The following is a 17,542-nucleotide window of genomic DNA, read 5'->3' as shown; positions in this document are numbered from 1 at the left end:
GGTGTATAAGACAAAAAACCTTGAAAAACTTCTTAAAAGTAGGGGGTCGTCTTATACGCCGGGTCGTCTTATACGCCGGAAAATACGGTACTATGGAACATATTAAATTAAATCTCTTATCCCTCTTATTATAGGGCCCCTTTATGTTCAAAGTTCTCTATTCTTTTAGCCATATTCAAACAAATGTTTGTTCATGTAATAGTCCATCTGGTAGGGTGAGTCAAATCTCTTGTATCTGTCTCTGGTCTTCTTTTGCCGAGTAGTTTTCCAAGTTGATGTAATCCGCTTACCCAGTGGTTCCTGTGTTTTTGCAAATGTTGTTGGGAATATAAAAGAAGAAGTAAGTAAGATGAATACTTTCTGTCTCACAAACTTTGATGCTTCTCCTGGTAATTCTATGGTCCATTCCATTTTTCTTGTTGTATCAGAATCTTGTAGATTTTTTTGCTGTTTGTGTTAAATTGTAATTCATTTGTTATTTCATCAATTTGAACATATTCTTCTAATTTGTGGTCTTTTATCTGATTTATTTGACCATTCGTTATTTCCTGGGTGTTTTTTAATTGTAGATTTAGATTAGAAATATGCTTATTTAAATCATCAAGGTTATTTTGAATTTCCTCGTGGTTTGGGTCGATTGTCATTTTTATTTGTCCTAACATTACATATATTTCCTCCTAGAAAGTATTTATCTTGCCATGAAGTATTACTTCTGGAGGCCCTTGATTTTCCAGGCTAGGTCCTTCAGGAGAAAATATTGAATGTGGCGTCCTGTCATTTTTTCGTATGTATGTGATATCCATGTTGTCTCCCCCCTTCAAATAATCTTTCATCAATGTTTTAATTCAAGAGTCAATTTATCAGTCAAAATTACAGTTCAGTGTGTTAAGCCACTTTAAATCCTTCCTGTAGATTCTTCTCTAAAAGATTAGGCAAAAGCCAAGGTTTTACTTTTCCATAAACAGTTCTTAGAGTTAAGCAACAGTCCAGGTGTTGTTTTTTCTTTCAAACACTTTTTAATCTTATAGCTGGCTCTTCCTTTGTTCCCAGCTGTCTTCAAGGTTATTTGCAATTCAAAGGAACAGCTTTTTCTTTATTTCTAGGCATTCTGCCAATTTCTGAGTCTTTATTGTTAGTATTCTATGCTGTGATTCTCCACTAGATGTCAGCAGTTGTTTCTTTTTTCATGTTTTTTTCAATCCAAAAGTTATTTTTGTTATATATTTTTATAATTCCATCAAAACCTCTTTAGGGTATAATCTTGACAGTTTTTTAGTTCCTAAATTTGTCCAGACTGTAGTATTTTAAATCGAATTTTAATATATCTATTTCCTCCTTAATATTAATTCGCCACTTCCGTCTATAAGGGAATGGGGATATAGTCCCCTCCCTTCACTTCTGGAGGTTTTCTTGCTTTGGGGATCTTTCTCAAGGATTCAATTAGTAGATAGAAGAAAGAAGATCAATACTCTCACCAATTCCAAGCACGCTGTTCAGGTTCGTGCTCTGGGACTTTGGCTGCAAGTAGCTTGGACTAGATGCTGATCTCACGCCTTTCTCCTGTCGGGTCGGAGGGCTTCCCCCAGATCAAACAAAGCGATCGCCGTTGCTTCGTAATCAACGGGGTGCCCCTCCTTCACGGTCACCTTTTCGGGGCAACTTTGGACACATCTAGGGTCCTCTTGGCAGGACGAAGCCAGCCGTGAGGAGCGGAGGTCCACTCTCCTGCAGCCATGCGCTATGGGCACAAAAGCAGAAGTCCTGTCCCCCATAAAAGTTTAATTCACCCCTTCCTTATGTGGGAGGGTAGGTCAAAGCTCCCCTTCCTTCTCACTTTTGGAGGGTTTGCTTCTTGGGGTTTTTTTCCCCAGGAAATCAATTATCAAGTAGAAGAGAGAAAATTGATGTTCTTATCCAGTTCCAATCACGTTGTTTACGATCAAGCTTAAATTAGTGCTTTTTGCCTTAGGCTGCTTGTAGCTTGGGCTAGACTCTGGAATGAAGCTAGCCTTTCTTCTGCTGGTTTCTGGAGGACTTTCCCCAGCCGACCAGATCAACCGCCGTCTCTCTACGGTTGACGGGGCACTCCTCCTTCTTCATCCTCTCCAGGGTGGCTTCAGGCCCATTTAGGGTCCCCTAGCAGAGAGAAATCAGCCGTAGGGTGCGGAGCCTCACGATCCCTCAGCTGTCACGCTAACTGTGCAAAACTGGAAGCCTCAAAATATAATTTTAAGCAACCCATTTAATAGGAAAAAATATAAGCTCAATGAAGATTTCTAAGTTACTCCAAAGCACTCTAAAAATAATAAACCTACTACAAAATGCAGGTTAGGGTCATCTGACGTGATACTCTTTATCATTTTCCATTCAAATTGGAAGACAGAAGTAAGTGGATTCCAGTTTCAAGGGCATAACAGAATTCTGGACCAGAGGATTGTTAAAGCTGACACAGGGGAATAATAAGGAACTGGAACTGTTGACAAAATTGAACAGAGCAGCAGCAGGAGGAAATACTGTGTCTTAATCCACTGGCTTTACCTGTGTGTCAAAAATATCAGAGTTTACAGAAGAGACAGAAAAATCAGAACCTGGAATAACAGTATAGTAAACCAAAATCCCACTGTTCAATCCCAGCAATTACAATGAGTAAACTGAAGGAAGCAACTACAAACCATTCACATAGTTGAGGACCACTTGTCCTTTAATTCATACTGGGCATTTCATAGCTAATAGGCAAAAGATAAAGTACAAACCCACAGAAGGAGAATTTGAAGGTTACTCTGTATTACTATATCATATTTATTTAAAATATTTTTTAGAAGATCAAAGTTGCTTACAATAAAAAGTATACAGTAAATGCTATCATGTTTGTAGCTGCAAATGCAACATCTGGCTGATCCATTTATTAAACATACATATATGCTGAACTTTTCCATAAAGATTCTTCATTTATATTCATCCAAAGATTTTTGGATATGTTCATTCTCTATCATTTCAGGACCAACAATCTCAGGAGGAATAAGCTATAGGTTCTTCTTGCTGATTAACTAACCCACTAACATGAATTCAACTTCCAATGCTGTAGGGAAATGACCAAAAAAATGCTTTTTTTTAGGGAACTTGCTCCAAAAAGCTTATCACTTTGATGTATAAATCCATTTATGGCCTCTCTATACAACACCTACTGTAGTATGTGAATTTCTTAGATATTTATCTAATTATACTTTATTCAGTTTCATTGCAAGAACTAAACTGAATAAATTACATATAAAAATGAAGTATTTTATCTAATAGTTTAGATAAAATAGTTCATTCAGAGCTATTTGTGTATAATTCACAACTATTTTCGGTATAATCATGAAACCCAGAACTGTTTTCTTGCTAACTGTTCTGCTATGAAACTGTTGTTTCCAATCTGCTACTAATGGCCATGAAGTCCATATTTTGCCTCTGTCATGATTATGGTTAGTTAACCTCACACCCCCCCCATCTGTTCCAGACATCTGGAGGCAGAAGAAAAGCATTCTATCATAACAATCTTTATGAAGATCCTGGATATATGTTGGTAATAGGTACAAGAAAATCTGTGATAAGATGGGTTAGGGAAGGCTAAAAATGGGAAGGCTAAAATACTGTTTCCTAAACTGTGAGACTGTGAATGGGTTTGAGCTTGTTTTTCCTGGCTGAATGTTCTATTCCTTTTTCACCCAGCTCTATCCATTCATGCAGTTCCAAAACGATTCTGCAGGAATATAGCTCTTGGTCCCCAAACATAACCCTCCCATTTATAAATAATTATTTCAAAATCTAACAACAGTCCATAGTATGCTAAACAGCAAACAGGTATTTGACAAACTTACAGATCAATGTGTTTCTTACATTTACTGAAAAGTACAAGTTGTTTAGTTTAAATGAGATGACCCATTGCTTCATATACAGTATTTCCTAAATAATTTATAGCTAAATAGATTTACACAATTTCATTATTAAAAATTAGTCTTGCATTTCTGTCATGTCTAGCTCAATGGCTGAATATTTTTTTAATTATAGGAAAATGCAGAATGTACCTTTATTTTCCATTTAATGCTAACCAGTGTATAATATGTGTGCATGTTTAGTACCCGATGTTCCATTTCTTCTGCAAGATAGCGTAGAGGCATTATTCCCTCTCCTCCCCACATTTGTGCAGGTCAATTTCCTTGACTATGCAAGACAAAATGTTGAAAGTAGAAAAGCTTGGAAACTTGTCTTCCTCAAAGGATTTCCTCCCTTGCAAAGTGTCCACGGGACAGCAGAAGGTAGGGAAATCTGGCAAACCAGTGAGAGAACCTACCTGAATGTTTTTTTCACAGTCTGTTTGCTGATGAAGGGAGAGCTCACTTTCTAGAACAAATTTCTTCCCACACTTGTCGCAGATCTGCATGCGCCTATGAGTAACGTTCATGTGCCTCTCCAGATACCAGCGTGTGTTAAACACCCTGGGGCACTTCTCACAGGTCAAAGTCTCCTTTTCTTCACACTTTGATTTCTGCACAGGTGCCCTGGGCTCCTTTGCAGCTTTCTTCTTACGCTTGGGGGGCTCAACGCTCTTTCTATGGCCCCTTGTAGCTCTGGAAGTAGGAGAAGATGTGGCGGCTGCAGTAGATGCAGCTCTCCTTGTCCTCCTTTGTGCAACACTATCATTTTCCTCTCTTTGCTTTTTTTTCTTCTGCCTCTCATTTTCCTCTTCATCATTACTGTCTTCAGTGGCCGCTTCCTCCCCACTGTCACCCTCCTCTTCCTCACTGCTGGTCCTAAGAACAGCAGTTTCTTTGGATTGGGAGGGGACCCCCTTTTCCCCTTTTGATACATTTAATGTTTGGTTGTTAAGGTTTACCTCTACTATTATCTGCTCCCTTTTGTAAGTCACTTCATCTTCTTCCTCGTCCTCCTCCTGCAAGTCGTCAGAGTTCTCCCTGTCTTCTTTCACAACTTGAGCCTCTCCTACTATTCTGTCCTCCTTGAAATATGGCTGCTCCTCTTTTTCATGGAGATGTGGCTTACATGCTTTTGGGTCCACCAGTACAGAATAAGGACTCCCAGACTCCCTTTTGTACGCCCTGGTGGACAAATCAAGTTCCTGGCTGGCACCATGATAGAAAGTGGGTGGTACTTGAGCCCTGTCCTCCTGTGCCATCCCTGCTACATGTATGGTGCAATTTTTAGCCATCTGCTGGCAAGAGCTGACTGTTTTATTCATGGGGGCTCCCGATTCATTGAGCACCTTGTATTCCAGAATATCAGTGAAGTAATTCCTTTGGAACAAGATGAATAGCTGGAACTAACTAATTCATGTCTGTTTTGGGGGAGCAGAGCACAAAAGCACGTGTAGGTCATGGAACTTTGGTTTTATACCATGAAGACATCGACAGCAGTTCACAGGAAGAAAGCTGCCATTCAATAGCTGAACATTTTGTCTAGAAAAAGAAAGAGAAAATTAAGTTAGTGCCTTAAGGATAGCTGAAATAAATTATCCTTGGAATAATTGTGTGGTCGTGAAAATTGGGCCCCCTCCCCCCCTTAAACTAAAATCCAGGGGGGAGGGGGGGCAAACTTCATGACCCTTAGAACCTGATTCCAAGCAAAAACCTCTAGATAACCAATCACATAAGGAAGTAGAAACTAAAGAGAAAGAAGGGGGGAAAGAAAGATAATGAGGTAGAGAGTGGTGGGAAGGATAGAAAACCCAGTTACAAAGTAGGAGAAACATACCCAAGACCCATAAAGGACTCAAATGCCTATACACTAATGCTCAAAGTTTAGGGAACAAACAGGGTGAACTTGAAGTGCTAGAACATGAAGGCAGATATGATATAGTTGATATAGAAATGAACCACTGGCTTAAAAACTGGTGTTGTTAACAGAACTTCGGCTTTGTAGACCATGGTCTGCATTAACTACATGATCGTGCTGCTGGCAAGGGATGGACTGCACCTCAAAGAACTGGAAAGAATATATTCAGAAAACAACTGGCTCATCTTATCAAAAGGGCTTTAAACTAAAATTAAGGTGGGAGGGAGGCCAATCTTCATGACCTTTAGAACCTAATTCCAAGCAAAAACCACTAGAAACTAATCATATAAGCAGGTAGAGAGTAAAGAGAAAGAAAAAAATTTAAAAAAAAACATAATGAAGTAGACAGTGATGGGAAGGATGGAAATCCCAGTGACAAAGTAGGAGAAATATAACCAAGACCCATAAAGGACTCAAATGGCTATACATTAATGCTCAAAGTTTAGGGAACAAATAGAGTGAACTTGAAGTATTAGTACATGAAGGCAGATATGATACAGTTTCCATTACTGAAACATGGTGGGATGAAACTCATGACTGGAATGTACTGATGGAAGGATACAAACTATTCAAAAGAAACAGACCTAACAAAAGAGGAGGTGGACTTGCACTATATACAGAAATGCACAAAACCGAGGATGAAAACCTCCTAGCATCCATGTGGCTCAATATAAAAGGAAAAAAGAATGACATTCCCATAGGCATATACTACAGGTTACCCAACCAAGCAGAACAAATAGATGGATTCTTTGCTAATCAATTAACAAATGTATGTAGGAAACATACCACAGTAGTAATGGGAGATTTTAACTACCCTGACATGAAGTGGAAGACAAACTCTGCAGCAAGTGAGAGATCAAACAGATTCCTAACCAACTTAGCTGACAACTTTGTCATCCAAAAGGTAGAGGAGGGAACTAGAGGAAAAGCTATACTGGACCTAATTCTTATTAATAGAGAAGAAATGATAGAGGGAGTTGAAGTTGCTGGAACTTTGGGCAAGAATGATCATGTCACATTGGAATTCAATATAATGCAAACACAAGCAGGAGAACATATTCCAGCCAATATGTTCCAACTCAGAGACAGCCTAAGAAACATTCCATGGATGAAAATCCTAAAGGGGAAAACAACTCAAGAAGCATGGGAAACTCTGAAAAATATGATCACAAAAGCCCAGTCCAGCACAATACCACTGAAAAAGAAAAACAAGAAATTCAAGAAGAAACCAGCATGGCTGCAAAAAGATCTCCCTGACAACCTGAAAGACAAAAAGGACAAGTACAAAAAATGGAAAGAGGGACACGTAACTAAGGCAGAATATCAGCAGATAGCCTGAATCTGTAAAGATAAAGTCAGGAAAGCAAAGGCTCAGAATGAACAAAGACTTGCAACAAAAGTCAAAAATAATTTAAAAAAAGTTTCTTTCACCATATAAATAACAAGAAAAAAAGCATTCAGTCCACTAAAGAGAGAAGATGGCAAGGAAATAATAGGCAGTAGAGAAAAAGCAGAGCTGCTTAACTCATTCTTTGCATCAGTCTTCACACACACAAAAAACAAAAAAACCCAACACAAGACAGACTAGAAATAAAAATTAAAATAAGCAAGAAAATGGTAAGAGAACATCTGTCTGGTATAGATGAGTTCAAATCACCAGGACCTGACGGATTACATCCCAGACTTCTGAAGGAGCTGGCAGATGTTATCTCAGAACCATTCTACCATATCTTTCAAAAATCCTGGAGGACTGGGGAACTACCAGAGGATTGGAAAAGAGTTGATGTTGGGTCCCATCTTCAAAAAAGGAAGAAAAAAGACCCAGGAAATTACAGACCAATCAGCCTAATATCTTTTTTTTATTGAAAAGTTTTACAATACATTTTATCTTTAACAATCCCTCCCCCCTCCCTCCACCCAACCCTTCCTAACCCTCCCTAACCCTCCCCCCCTTCCCAGAGCTAAATACAAGGTATAAAAGTAAAAAACAATCATAAACAACCATATGTTAACAACAATAAACTATTAAGTCTATCGCACTCTAGCTCATATGAAATGACTACAAGCAATACTAATATCACATAAAAAAAACTTATACAAATGCTAAATGGAACTTTTTGGTCCCATATTTGTTCTGGATATAATCAATCCACTTTTTCCACTCCATAATATAACGTTGTTGAGAATGGTCTTTCAAATAAGCCGAAATCTTTGCCATTTTCGCCAGGTCAGAAACTTTTAGAGTCCATTCTTCTATAGTCGGCAGTTCCTCCTTCTTCCAATATTGGCCTACTAAAAGTCTTGCTGCCGTAATTAAGTTCAGCATCAACTTGGTGTCCACAACAGTAGTATCTGTAATTATGCCCAATAAGAACAATTGCGGACAAAACTTTATCCTTTGCTTAAATATCTTGTGCATATTCCACCAGATTTTAATCCAAAAAGCTTTAACCTTTTTACAGGTCCACCATATATGAAAATACGTTGCATCTTCGCCACCACATCTCCAACATTTAGGTTGGTATTTCGGATACATACTTGCAAGCTTTTTAGGGATCAGCCTAATATCAATACCTGGGAAGGTACTAGAAAAATAATCAAAAAACGATCTGCGAACATCTAGAAACAAATAAAGTTATAACCAGAAGCCAGGTTTGTCAAAAACAGATCATGCCAAAACAATCTTATTTCATTCTTTGACAAAGTGACTAAATTAGTAGACCAGAGAAATGCTGTGGACGTAGATTTCAGAAAGGCATTCAACAAAGTAGACCACATCCTACTTCTTGGTAAGCTAGTAAAATGTGGGATAAAGAGCATCACCACCAGATGGATTTGTAACTGGCTGACAAATCATACTCAATGTGTAGTTCTTAATGGTACTATATCCACATGGAGCAAAGTAAGCAGTGGGGTACCACAAGGTTCCGTCTTAGGCCCAGTATTCTTCAATATCTTCATCAATGACTTAGATGAGGGAATAGAAGGGGAACTCATCAAATTTGCAGACAACACTAAGCTGGCAGAAATAGCCAACACTCCAGAAGACAAACACAGGATCCAAAAAGATTTTGACAAACTTGAACAATGGGCCCTATCCAACAAAATGAAATTTAATGTGGAGAAAAGCAAGGTTTTACATTTAGGCAGAAAAAACCAAAGCTACAAGTACAGGTAGTTACGAGTGTAATGGAGCCTGCCCATTCCACTTGTAACTCGAAAACTGGGAGTGAATCTCGTACCTCGAACGAGATCACTCCCTTGCTCATTAAGACGCATGTGGCTCGTTAAGTAAACATGAGGTATCTCGGGGTGGGGAAGGCCATGGAGGGCCTAGTGATGGAACAGGCCCCTAAGGTCTTTCCTACCCACTAAGATACCTCATGCTTTCCCCTCCCTTCCTGCCACGCCGGACTTACCTGGAAAAGATCTGTCTCCTCTCTGCCTCGGTTCCTGCTGCTGTCCAGATCTGAGGCTGCAGGACGCTTCTGCGGCCCTCCGGCAGCCCGTTTCCAGGCAGCAGTGGCCTGGAGAAGGTGTCCGGTGCCCAGATCAGGCTACAAGAGGGCCACGGAAGCGTCCCCTGGCCTCAGATCTGGGTGGCAGCGGCCTGGAAAAGGCATCTGGTGCCAGGATCAGGCAGCTGGAGGGCCGCAGAAGCGTCCCCCAGCCTCAGATCTAAGCGGCAGTGGCCTAGAAAAGGCCTCCAGCGCCTGGATCGGGCCCCTGGAGGGCCACGGAAGCGTCCCCCAGCTTCGGTTCCATTCTGTGTTGTAGAGAACAGAGGCCTAAAGTACCATTAGATCATGCAAGATCAGTAGCGTGAGATCTCGCCCCACTGATCTTGCATGTTCTTCTCTTACTTTAGGTCTACATTCTCTGTGAATGCACCAAAGGCCTGGGGCAGCCAAGAAAGCGAAAGATTATTGCGTAGCTTCGAATGAGCATTAAGTGATTGCTCGTAACTCGGGGGTTACCTGTACAGATTAGGCAAAACCTGGCCCAAAAACAGTAACTGTGAGAGGGACCTTGAAGTCCTAGTGGATTATCACTTAAATATGAGCCAGCAGTGTGTGGTTGCAGCCAAAAAAGCTAATACAATCCTTGGTTGTATAAACAGAGGCATAGAATCAAAATCATATGAAGTATTAGTACCGCTTTATAAAACCTTAGTAAGACCACACCTGGAATATTGCATCCAGTTTTGGTCACCAAATTACAAAAAAGGTGTTGAGACTTTGGTAAAAGTGCGAAGACCAACTAGGATAATTAAAGGCCTGGAGACTAAAACATATAAAGCGGGGTTGCAGGAACTGGGTATGGCTAGTCTAGAGAAAAGAAGGACTAGGGGTGACATGATAGCAGTATTCCAGTATTTGAGGGGCTGCCACAAAGGAGAGGGAGTCAACTTATTTTTCAAAGCACCAGAAGGCAAGACAAGAAACAATGGTTGGAAACTAATCAAGGAGAGAAGGAACCTGGAATCAAGGAGAAAACCTCCTAACAGTGAGGACAATTAACCAGTGGAACAGCTTGCCTTCAGAAATTGTGGGCGCTCCATCACTGGAGGTTTTTAAGAAGAGACTGGACAGTCACTTCTCTGAGATGGCATAGGTTCTCCTGCTTCAGCAGGAGGCTAGACTAGAATACCTACAAGGTTCTGTTCTATTTCTAATTAATTTCTAATTTCTAATTCTATTCTATTATTACATAACAAACTGTCTGATATGTGCCATAACCTGGAAAGACCCCTGGCCTATTGCAACCTGTCACCGACCCCCTCAGCCCCATGGAGGGAAATATCCATGGACTTCATTGTAGAATTGCCCCAAAGCCCCAGCAATACAGTGATCTGGGTGGTGACTGACCTTTTCTCCACAACAAGCGCCGGTTGGGTGAAGGGGGGAAGTAGACAAGGAAAGGAAAGTGAAAGCTTCCGTACCATACTGTGGAAGCTGCAGCCTGTTCCAAGGTCACCCAATGGAATGCAAGAGCTTCAAGCCCATGCAGCTGGGGACTGTTACCAAAACAATTTATTTCAAAGTGATTGGACATTCACTGATAAAGGGGAGGGGGATGGATCCCAAGGGAAAAGATAATTGCTTTGTTTGGGTGTGAAACATTCAATTTGCCTTTGCTACTCTGTAACAACTTGGCCTTAATAAAGTAATACTTGCTATGGCTGTGGGAGTCTTTCTTTCCTATTGACCAAGTTGGGATGGCTGACATTAAGCCGACTCTGTCCTAGCAGTCTACCTGAGACAGCAACCACTGTGGAAACTGAGAAGAGATGTCTCCCCCAGGCAAAGCTCTGGAGAAGGACAAAGAGAAGAAGAACCTGGGAGCAAAGGCAGGAGCCAAAGCCCCGGAGTTTCAGGCTGGAAGCTAGGGAACCCAGCTGGAATCTGGTGCCTGGCCAAAAGTGACCAAGTTGGGACGGTTTGCTCTGGGTTCATATGTTTAAAAAACAATCAATAATAATTAATTTCTATAATTCCACAATCAATATGTTAATTAGTAATATATTTCTTTGACCTTCTCTTCATCCAATGGTATTCTTTTATCAACACTTAGCAAATATCAATACATATAAAGTTAAATATTCCTTCGGGAATAGGGCGGTATAGAAATTTAACTAACTAAATAAATATAAACCTTCTTGTATTTATACAAATAATAGTAACATCAGCACATAGCATCTTTTTATCATTTTATATTTCAGTTGTATTTATAGTAATCATCTTATTAAATCACTATACAGGTGAAACTCGAAAAATTAGAATATCGTGCAAAAGTTCATTTATTTCAGTAATGCAACTTAAAAGGGGAAACTAATATATGAGATAGACTCATTACATGCAAAGCAAGATAGTTCAAGCCTCGATTTGTCATAATGGTGATGATTATGGTGTACAGCTCATGAAAACCCCAAATCCACAATCTCAGAAAATTAGAATATTACATGCAATCAATAAAACAAGGAGTGTAAATAGAACAATATCAGACCTCTGAAAAATATAAGCATGCATATGTACTCAGTACTTGGTTTGGGCCCCTTTTGCAGCAATTACTGCCTCAATGCGGCGTGGCATGGAGGCTATCAGCCTGTGGCACTGCTGAGGTGTTATGGAAGACCACGATGCTTCAATAGCGGCCTTCAGCTCTTCTGCATTGTTCGGTCTCATGTCTCTCATCTTTCTCTTGGCAATGCCCCATAGATTCTCTATGGGGTTCAGGTCAGGCGAGTTTGCTGGCCAATCAAGCACAGTAATCCCACGGTCACTGAACCAGGTTTTAGTGCTTTTGGCAGTGTGGGCAGGTGCCAAGTCCTGCTGGAAAATGAAGTCAGCATCCCCATAAAGCTCGTCTGCGGAAGGACGCATGAAGTGCTCCAAAATCTCCTGGTACATGGCTGCGTTGACCCTGGACTTAATGAAGCACAGTGGACCAACACCAGCAGATGACATGGCTCCCCAAATCAACACAGACTGTGGAAACTTCACACTGGACTTCAAGCATCTTGCAGTGTGTGCCTCTCCATTCTTCCTCCAGACTCTGGGTCCTTGGTTTCCAAATGAGATGCAAAAGTTGCTCTCATCAGAAAAGAGGACTTTGGACCACTGAGCAACAGACCAGGTCTGTTTTTCATTAGCCCGGGTAAGACGCTTCTGACGTTGTTTGTTGTTCAGGAGCAGCTTGACAAGAGGAATACGACATTTGAAGCCCATGTCCAGGATCCGTCTGTGTGTGGTGGCTCTTGATGCACTGACTCCAGCCTCAGTCCACTCCTTGTGAAAGTCCCCAACTCTTTTGAATGGCCTTTTCCTGACAATCCTCTCCAGGCTGCGGTCATCCCTGCTGCTTGTGCACCTTTTTCTTCCACACTTTTCCCTTCCACATAACTTTCTATTAATGTGCTTTGATACAGCACTTTGGGAACATCCAACTTCTTTTGCAATTACCTTTTGAGGCTTTCCCTCCTTATGAAGGGTGTCAATGATGGTTTTCTGCACAACTGTCAGGTCAGCAGTCTTCCCCATGATTGTGATTCCTACTGAACCAGACTTGAGACCATTTAAAGGCTCAGGAACCCTTTGCAGGTGTTATGGCTTAATTAGCTGATTAGAGTGGGACACTTTGAGCCTAGAATATTGCACCTTTTCACAATATTCTAATTTTCTGAGATTGTGGATTTGGGGTTTTCATGAGCTGTAAGCCATAATCATCACCATTATGACAAATCACGGCTTGAACTATCTTGCTTTGCATGTAATGAGTCTATCTCATATATTAGTTTCCCCTTTTAAGTTGCATTACTGAAATAAATGAACTTTTGCATGATATTCTAATTTTTTGAGTTTCACCTGTATGTCCTGTTTTCAAAATTCTTATTTAAACTTAATTTCCCCACTGTATTCAAACCATTCTTATCAGTCATAGTTTTCTGTTAGTAACCTTTAAATATCCAACCTTTTCATTCATATACACCATCCCAATATTTTCACATTTCATATATTATAAAAATTACTATACTACTTGTATGTCTTATCTCTCTTACTATGAGATCCCTTTATATCCACAATTTATCTATTCTTTTAACCATATTCAAACAAGTGTTTAATCATATAGTACTCCCTCAGGTAGATCACATCAAATCTCTCAAATCTGATTCTAGCCTTCTTCTTCTGCCAAGCAGTTTTCCAAATTAGTGTATTCAACTTGCCCAGGAGTTTTTCCTGTATTTTTGTGAATGCTGTTGGGAATAGAAAAAACAAGTTAGGTAAGACATGTATTTTTTGTCTCCCAAACTTTTAATGATTGTCCTAGTTGCTCTGTAGTCCATTTTGTTAGATTTTCTTTCCAATCTTCAAGTTGATTTTGAGGTCCTGAAATATAGAATATCTTTTCCATTTCCATTGTTGTGGTAAAACCTTGCAAGTTTTCTTTTGTTTGTATTAATTTGTAGTTCTCTTGATCTATAGTTTCCCTTTTTGAATCGCTGACCTCTGATTGATATCCTGTTATCTGGTCTGTTTGTTCATTCTTTTTCATCATTTTCTGAGAATTTTTTACTTGTATGTTTAAGCTGGAAATGTGCTCGTTTATGCCATCAAAGTTGCTTTTAATCTCATCATGATTTGAAATTATTGTCATTTGAATCTGTCACAGCATTGCATACATTCCCTCCTGGAAAGTATTTGCCTTGTCTTGAATTATTGCTCCTGCAGATCTCTGATGTTCCAGGCTGGGGCCTTCAAAAGAGGATATTAGATGTAGTTTCCTGCCACTTTTTAATAGGTGGGCAGCATCCATTTTATCTCCCCCTTCCAGATGTTCTTTCACCAGTACCATAGTCTCTGTGTTTCGCCTTTTAAACCAGCCAATCTTAAATCCAAACAACCAAATTTTATATAGTACATATTTTTTTATATATGGTTTTCTATAATCCAATGTGTTTCCAATTATCAAAGCACCACTGAAGGCAGTATTTTATAACATTTCTTCTGTTCAGGGGTCTTACAATATATCTTCCAGCCAAGGTTGCAGTCCAAAATGTTTTGACTATCCAGTAAAATTCCCCCGCCAGAAGATTAGCCAATAGTTAAAGTTTTTCTTTTTCTACAGACAGTTCTTAACCTTAAAGATCACAGCTCAGAGGCTTCCCCCAGATCGAGCGGATCAACCGCTGTCGTTCGGCGATCATCGGGGTGCCCCTCCTTCTTCGTCGCCTCTCCAGGGTGACTTTTGACCCATTTAGGGTCCCCTAGCAGGGCGAAATCAGCCGTGGGGTAAGGAGCCCCATGGTCCCTCGGCCGCGTCACTACAGGGCAGAATTGTAAGTCTGATACAGCATCCTTGAGGTTGTCTGAGTAGTTTTACTTTTATGTGTACCAGTACCCTCATAGCTGCACTGAGTTAGAAGTGGACTGACTTCCTCAGAGTAAAAAACACAGCTTGGAAAGATTGAAAAAGTGCTCAAAAAAGGTTTCATTTTAAAGAGCATGGTGGGGACTACAGGCTGTCCAAATGTCAAAAATATTCCACTGTAACTGCCTCTAGTTTGGCATGGGAAAAAGGGTCAAATATCTTTTTATTAGACATTCCATTCCATAACTTTCTAACTAATTGTTTCCAGAGATAATAGAGTTTTAGCATACTTAGATCCTAATCCTGTCCCTCCAACCAAAGGTCCTATGCCCAAATCAGAAAATTAACACCAATTGTTGTCTTCCAGTATTTAATACTTGACAATAGGTAAGCATGATGCTATAGCTCCAGATTCATAAAACCAAGTCCTCCATCATTAAGGTAATTGCATTTTCTGTAAAGATGATCTCAAGATCAAAGAACTAGAAAATTTCTAAACTAATTTATTTTCTGAAAATATTTTCCAGATATATAACCCTCTCAAAATACAAACTAATCTGGGAATAATGTTCATTTTATGAGCTTTCACATTTCCCCAAAGGTTAAGGTTTAATTACTCCCATCTATCAATATCTGAAGAAACTTCTGTATATGCTTAATTTATATTACATATTAGTAACTGAATTATATCCTTAATACCTAAATATTTAATGGAGTTGGTACAAATACAAATATGGAATTGATGTTCCTTAAATGGATGGCTAACCCAATTTTCACCTATTGCCATCAATTCTGATTTGGATCAGTTAATACAGGTGAAACTCGAAAAATTAGAATATTGTGCAAAAGTTCATTTATTTCAGTAATGCAACTTAAAAGGGGAAACTAATATATGAGATAGACTCATTACATGCAAAGCAAGATAGTTCAAGCCGTGATTTGTCATAATGGTGATGATTATGGTGTACAGCTCATGAAAACCCCAAATCCACAATCTCAGAAAATTAGAATATTACATGCAATCAATAAAACAGACCTCTGAAACGTATAAGCATGCATATGTACTCAGTACTTGGTTTGGGCCCCTTTTGCAGCAATTACTGCCTCAATGCGGCGTGGCATGGAAGCTATCAGCCTGTGGCACTGCTGAGGTGTTATGGAAGACCAGGATGCTTCAATAGCGGCCTTCAGCTCTTCTGCATTGTTCGGTCTCATGTCTCTCATCTTTCTCTTGGCAATGCCCCATAGATTCTCTATGGGGTTCAGGTCAGGCGAGTTTGCTGGCCAATCAAGCACAGTAATCCCACAGTCACTGAACCAGGTTTTGGTGCTTTTGGCAGTGTGGGCAGGTGCCAAGTCCTGCTGGAAAATGAAGTCAGCATCCCCATAAAGCTCGTCTGCGGAAGGAAGCATGAAGTGCTCCAAAATCTCCTGGTACATGGCTGCGTTGACCCTGGACTTAATGAAGCACAGTGGACCAACACCAGCAGATGACATGGCTCCCCAAATCAACACAGACTGTGGAAACTTCACACTGGACTTCAAACATCTTGCAGTGTGTGCCTCTCCATTCTTCCTCCAGACTCTGGGTCCTTGGTTTCCAAATGAGATGCAAAAGTTGCTCTCATCAGAAAAGAGGACTTTGGACCACTGAGCAACAGACCAGGTCTGTTTTTCTTTAGCCCAGGTAAGACGCTTCTGACATTGTTGTTTAAGAGTGGCTTGACAAGAAGAGAGGTGTATTAATATATTTGAACAATAAATATAGACGTAACTTGGAATTTAGGAGGAAAGAATTAGAGAATGAAATTAAGGAAAAAGAAAAGGCTTTAATTTTGAATCCATCGGATGGGAAGATTAAAGAGGTAATTAATTTACTAAGGGGCCAGTTTGATAAGTTGATGGCTGACCAAGTGGCAACTAACTTACGGTATGCTAGACATAATATTTTTTGTAATGCTAATAAACCAGGTAGATGGCTAGCTTATTTGTTAAGGAAGAAGCAAAGGGCTTCTAATATAGATAGAACACAAGGGTAAGGTAGTGTACCAGCAGAGCCTTATCAAAAAGACCTTTGTTGATTTTTATTCTAAGTTGTACTGACTGCTGTGTATTATAAAAACTTACAGTTAGAGATGGTGAAGCCTTTAAGGGAATTGTTTCAGACAATTCAAATGGGAGGAGGGGTACCTCCGTCTTGGAAAACTGCTTTTATTTCTTTGATCCCGAAGGAAGACCAGGATGTCACCCAAGCAAAAAATTATAGGCCAATATCACTTTTGAACACGGACTACAAGATATTTGCTAAAGTCTTAGCTAACAGATTAATGAGGGTAATGCAACAAGTAATTCATGGTGATCAAACTGGGTTTATAAGTGGTAGACAAATGAAGAACAATGTGAGGCATATAGTAGATTTGTTGCAATTTTTGGAAAGAAACAATCAGATCCCTGCAGCGTTGATCTTCTTGGATGCTGAAAAAGCCTTTGATCAATTGGATTGGCAATTTTTGTTGAAAGTATTAGATAAAATGAAATTTGGGGATAAATTTTTACAACCAATCAGGGCAATATATCAAAAGCAAACAGCCCGCATAATAGTTAATAATAGTTTGACAGACGTATGTAACATTGAAAAGGGTACAAGGCAGGGGTGCCCGTTGTCACCCTTATTATTTGTTTTAACATTGGAAATATTATTGATTAAAATACGGGATTCGGATAAAATTAAGGGAATTCAAATTAGAGACCAGGATTATAGATTGAGGGCATTTGCAGACGATCTGGTTGTTACAGTGACTCAGCCTGATTATTCAGTTGTAGAATTGATGGAGATAATAAC

General features: G+C 39.8%; 1 protein-coding gene across 1 annotated transcript in view; it reads right to left on the bottom strand.

The window, feature by feature from the left end:
- LOC310648244 (zinc finger protein 652-like) overlaps nt 1–17,542 on the bottom strand; it is a gene marked incomplete at its 3' end in the record, with an annotated part of 99,739 nt that overhangs the window by 59,841 nt on the left and 22,356 nt on the right. Inside the window, exon 2 of the mRNA XM_083375990.1 lies at nt 4,334–5,456. Within this exon, the coding sequence (XP_083232116.1) occupies nt 4,334–5,239 (906 nt within the window). The 5' untranslated portion in view covers nt 5,240–5,456. The remainder of the gene's footprint in view (nt 1–4,333; nt 5,457–17,542) is intronic.

This window comes from Vipera ursinii (genome assembly GCF_947247035.1).
Source record: "Vipera ursinii genome assembly, chromosome: W".
NCBI classification, from domain to species: Eukaryota; Metazoa; Chordata; class Lepidosauria; order Squamata; family Viperidae; genus Vipera; species Vipera ursinii.
Note: the sequence above shows the minus strand (reverse complement) of the source record. Positions and strands in the feature narration are given on the sequence as shown.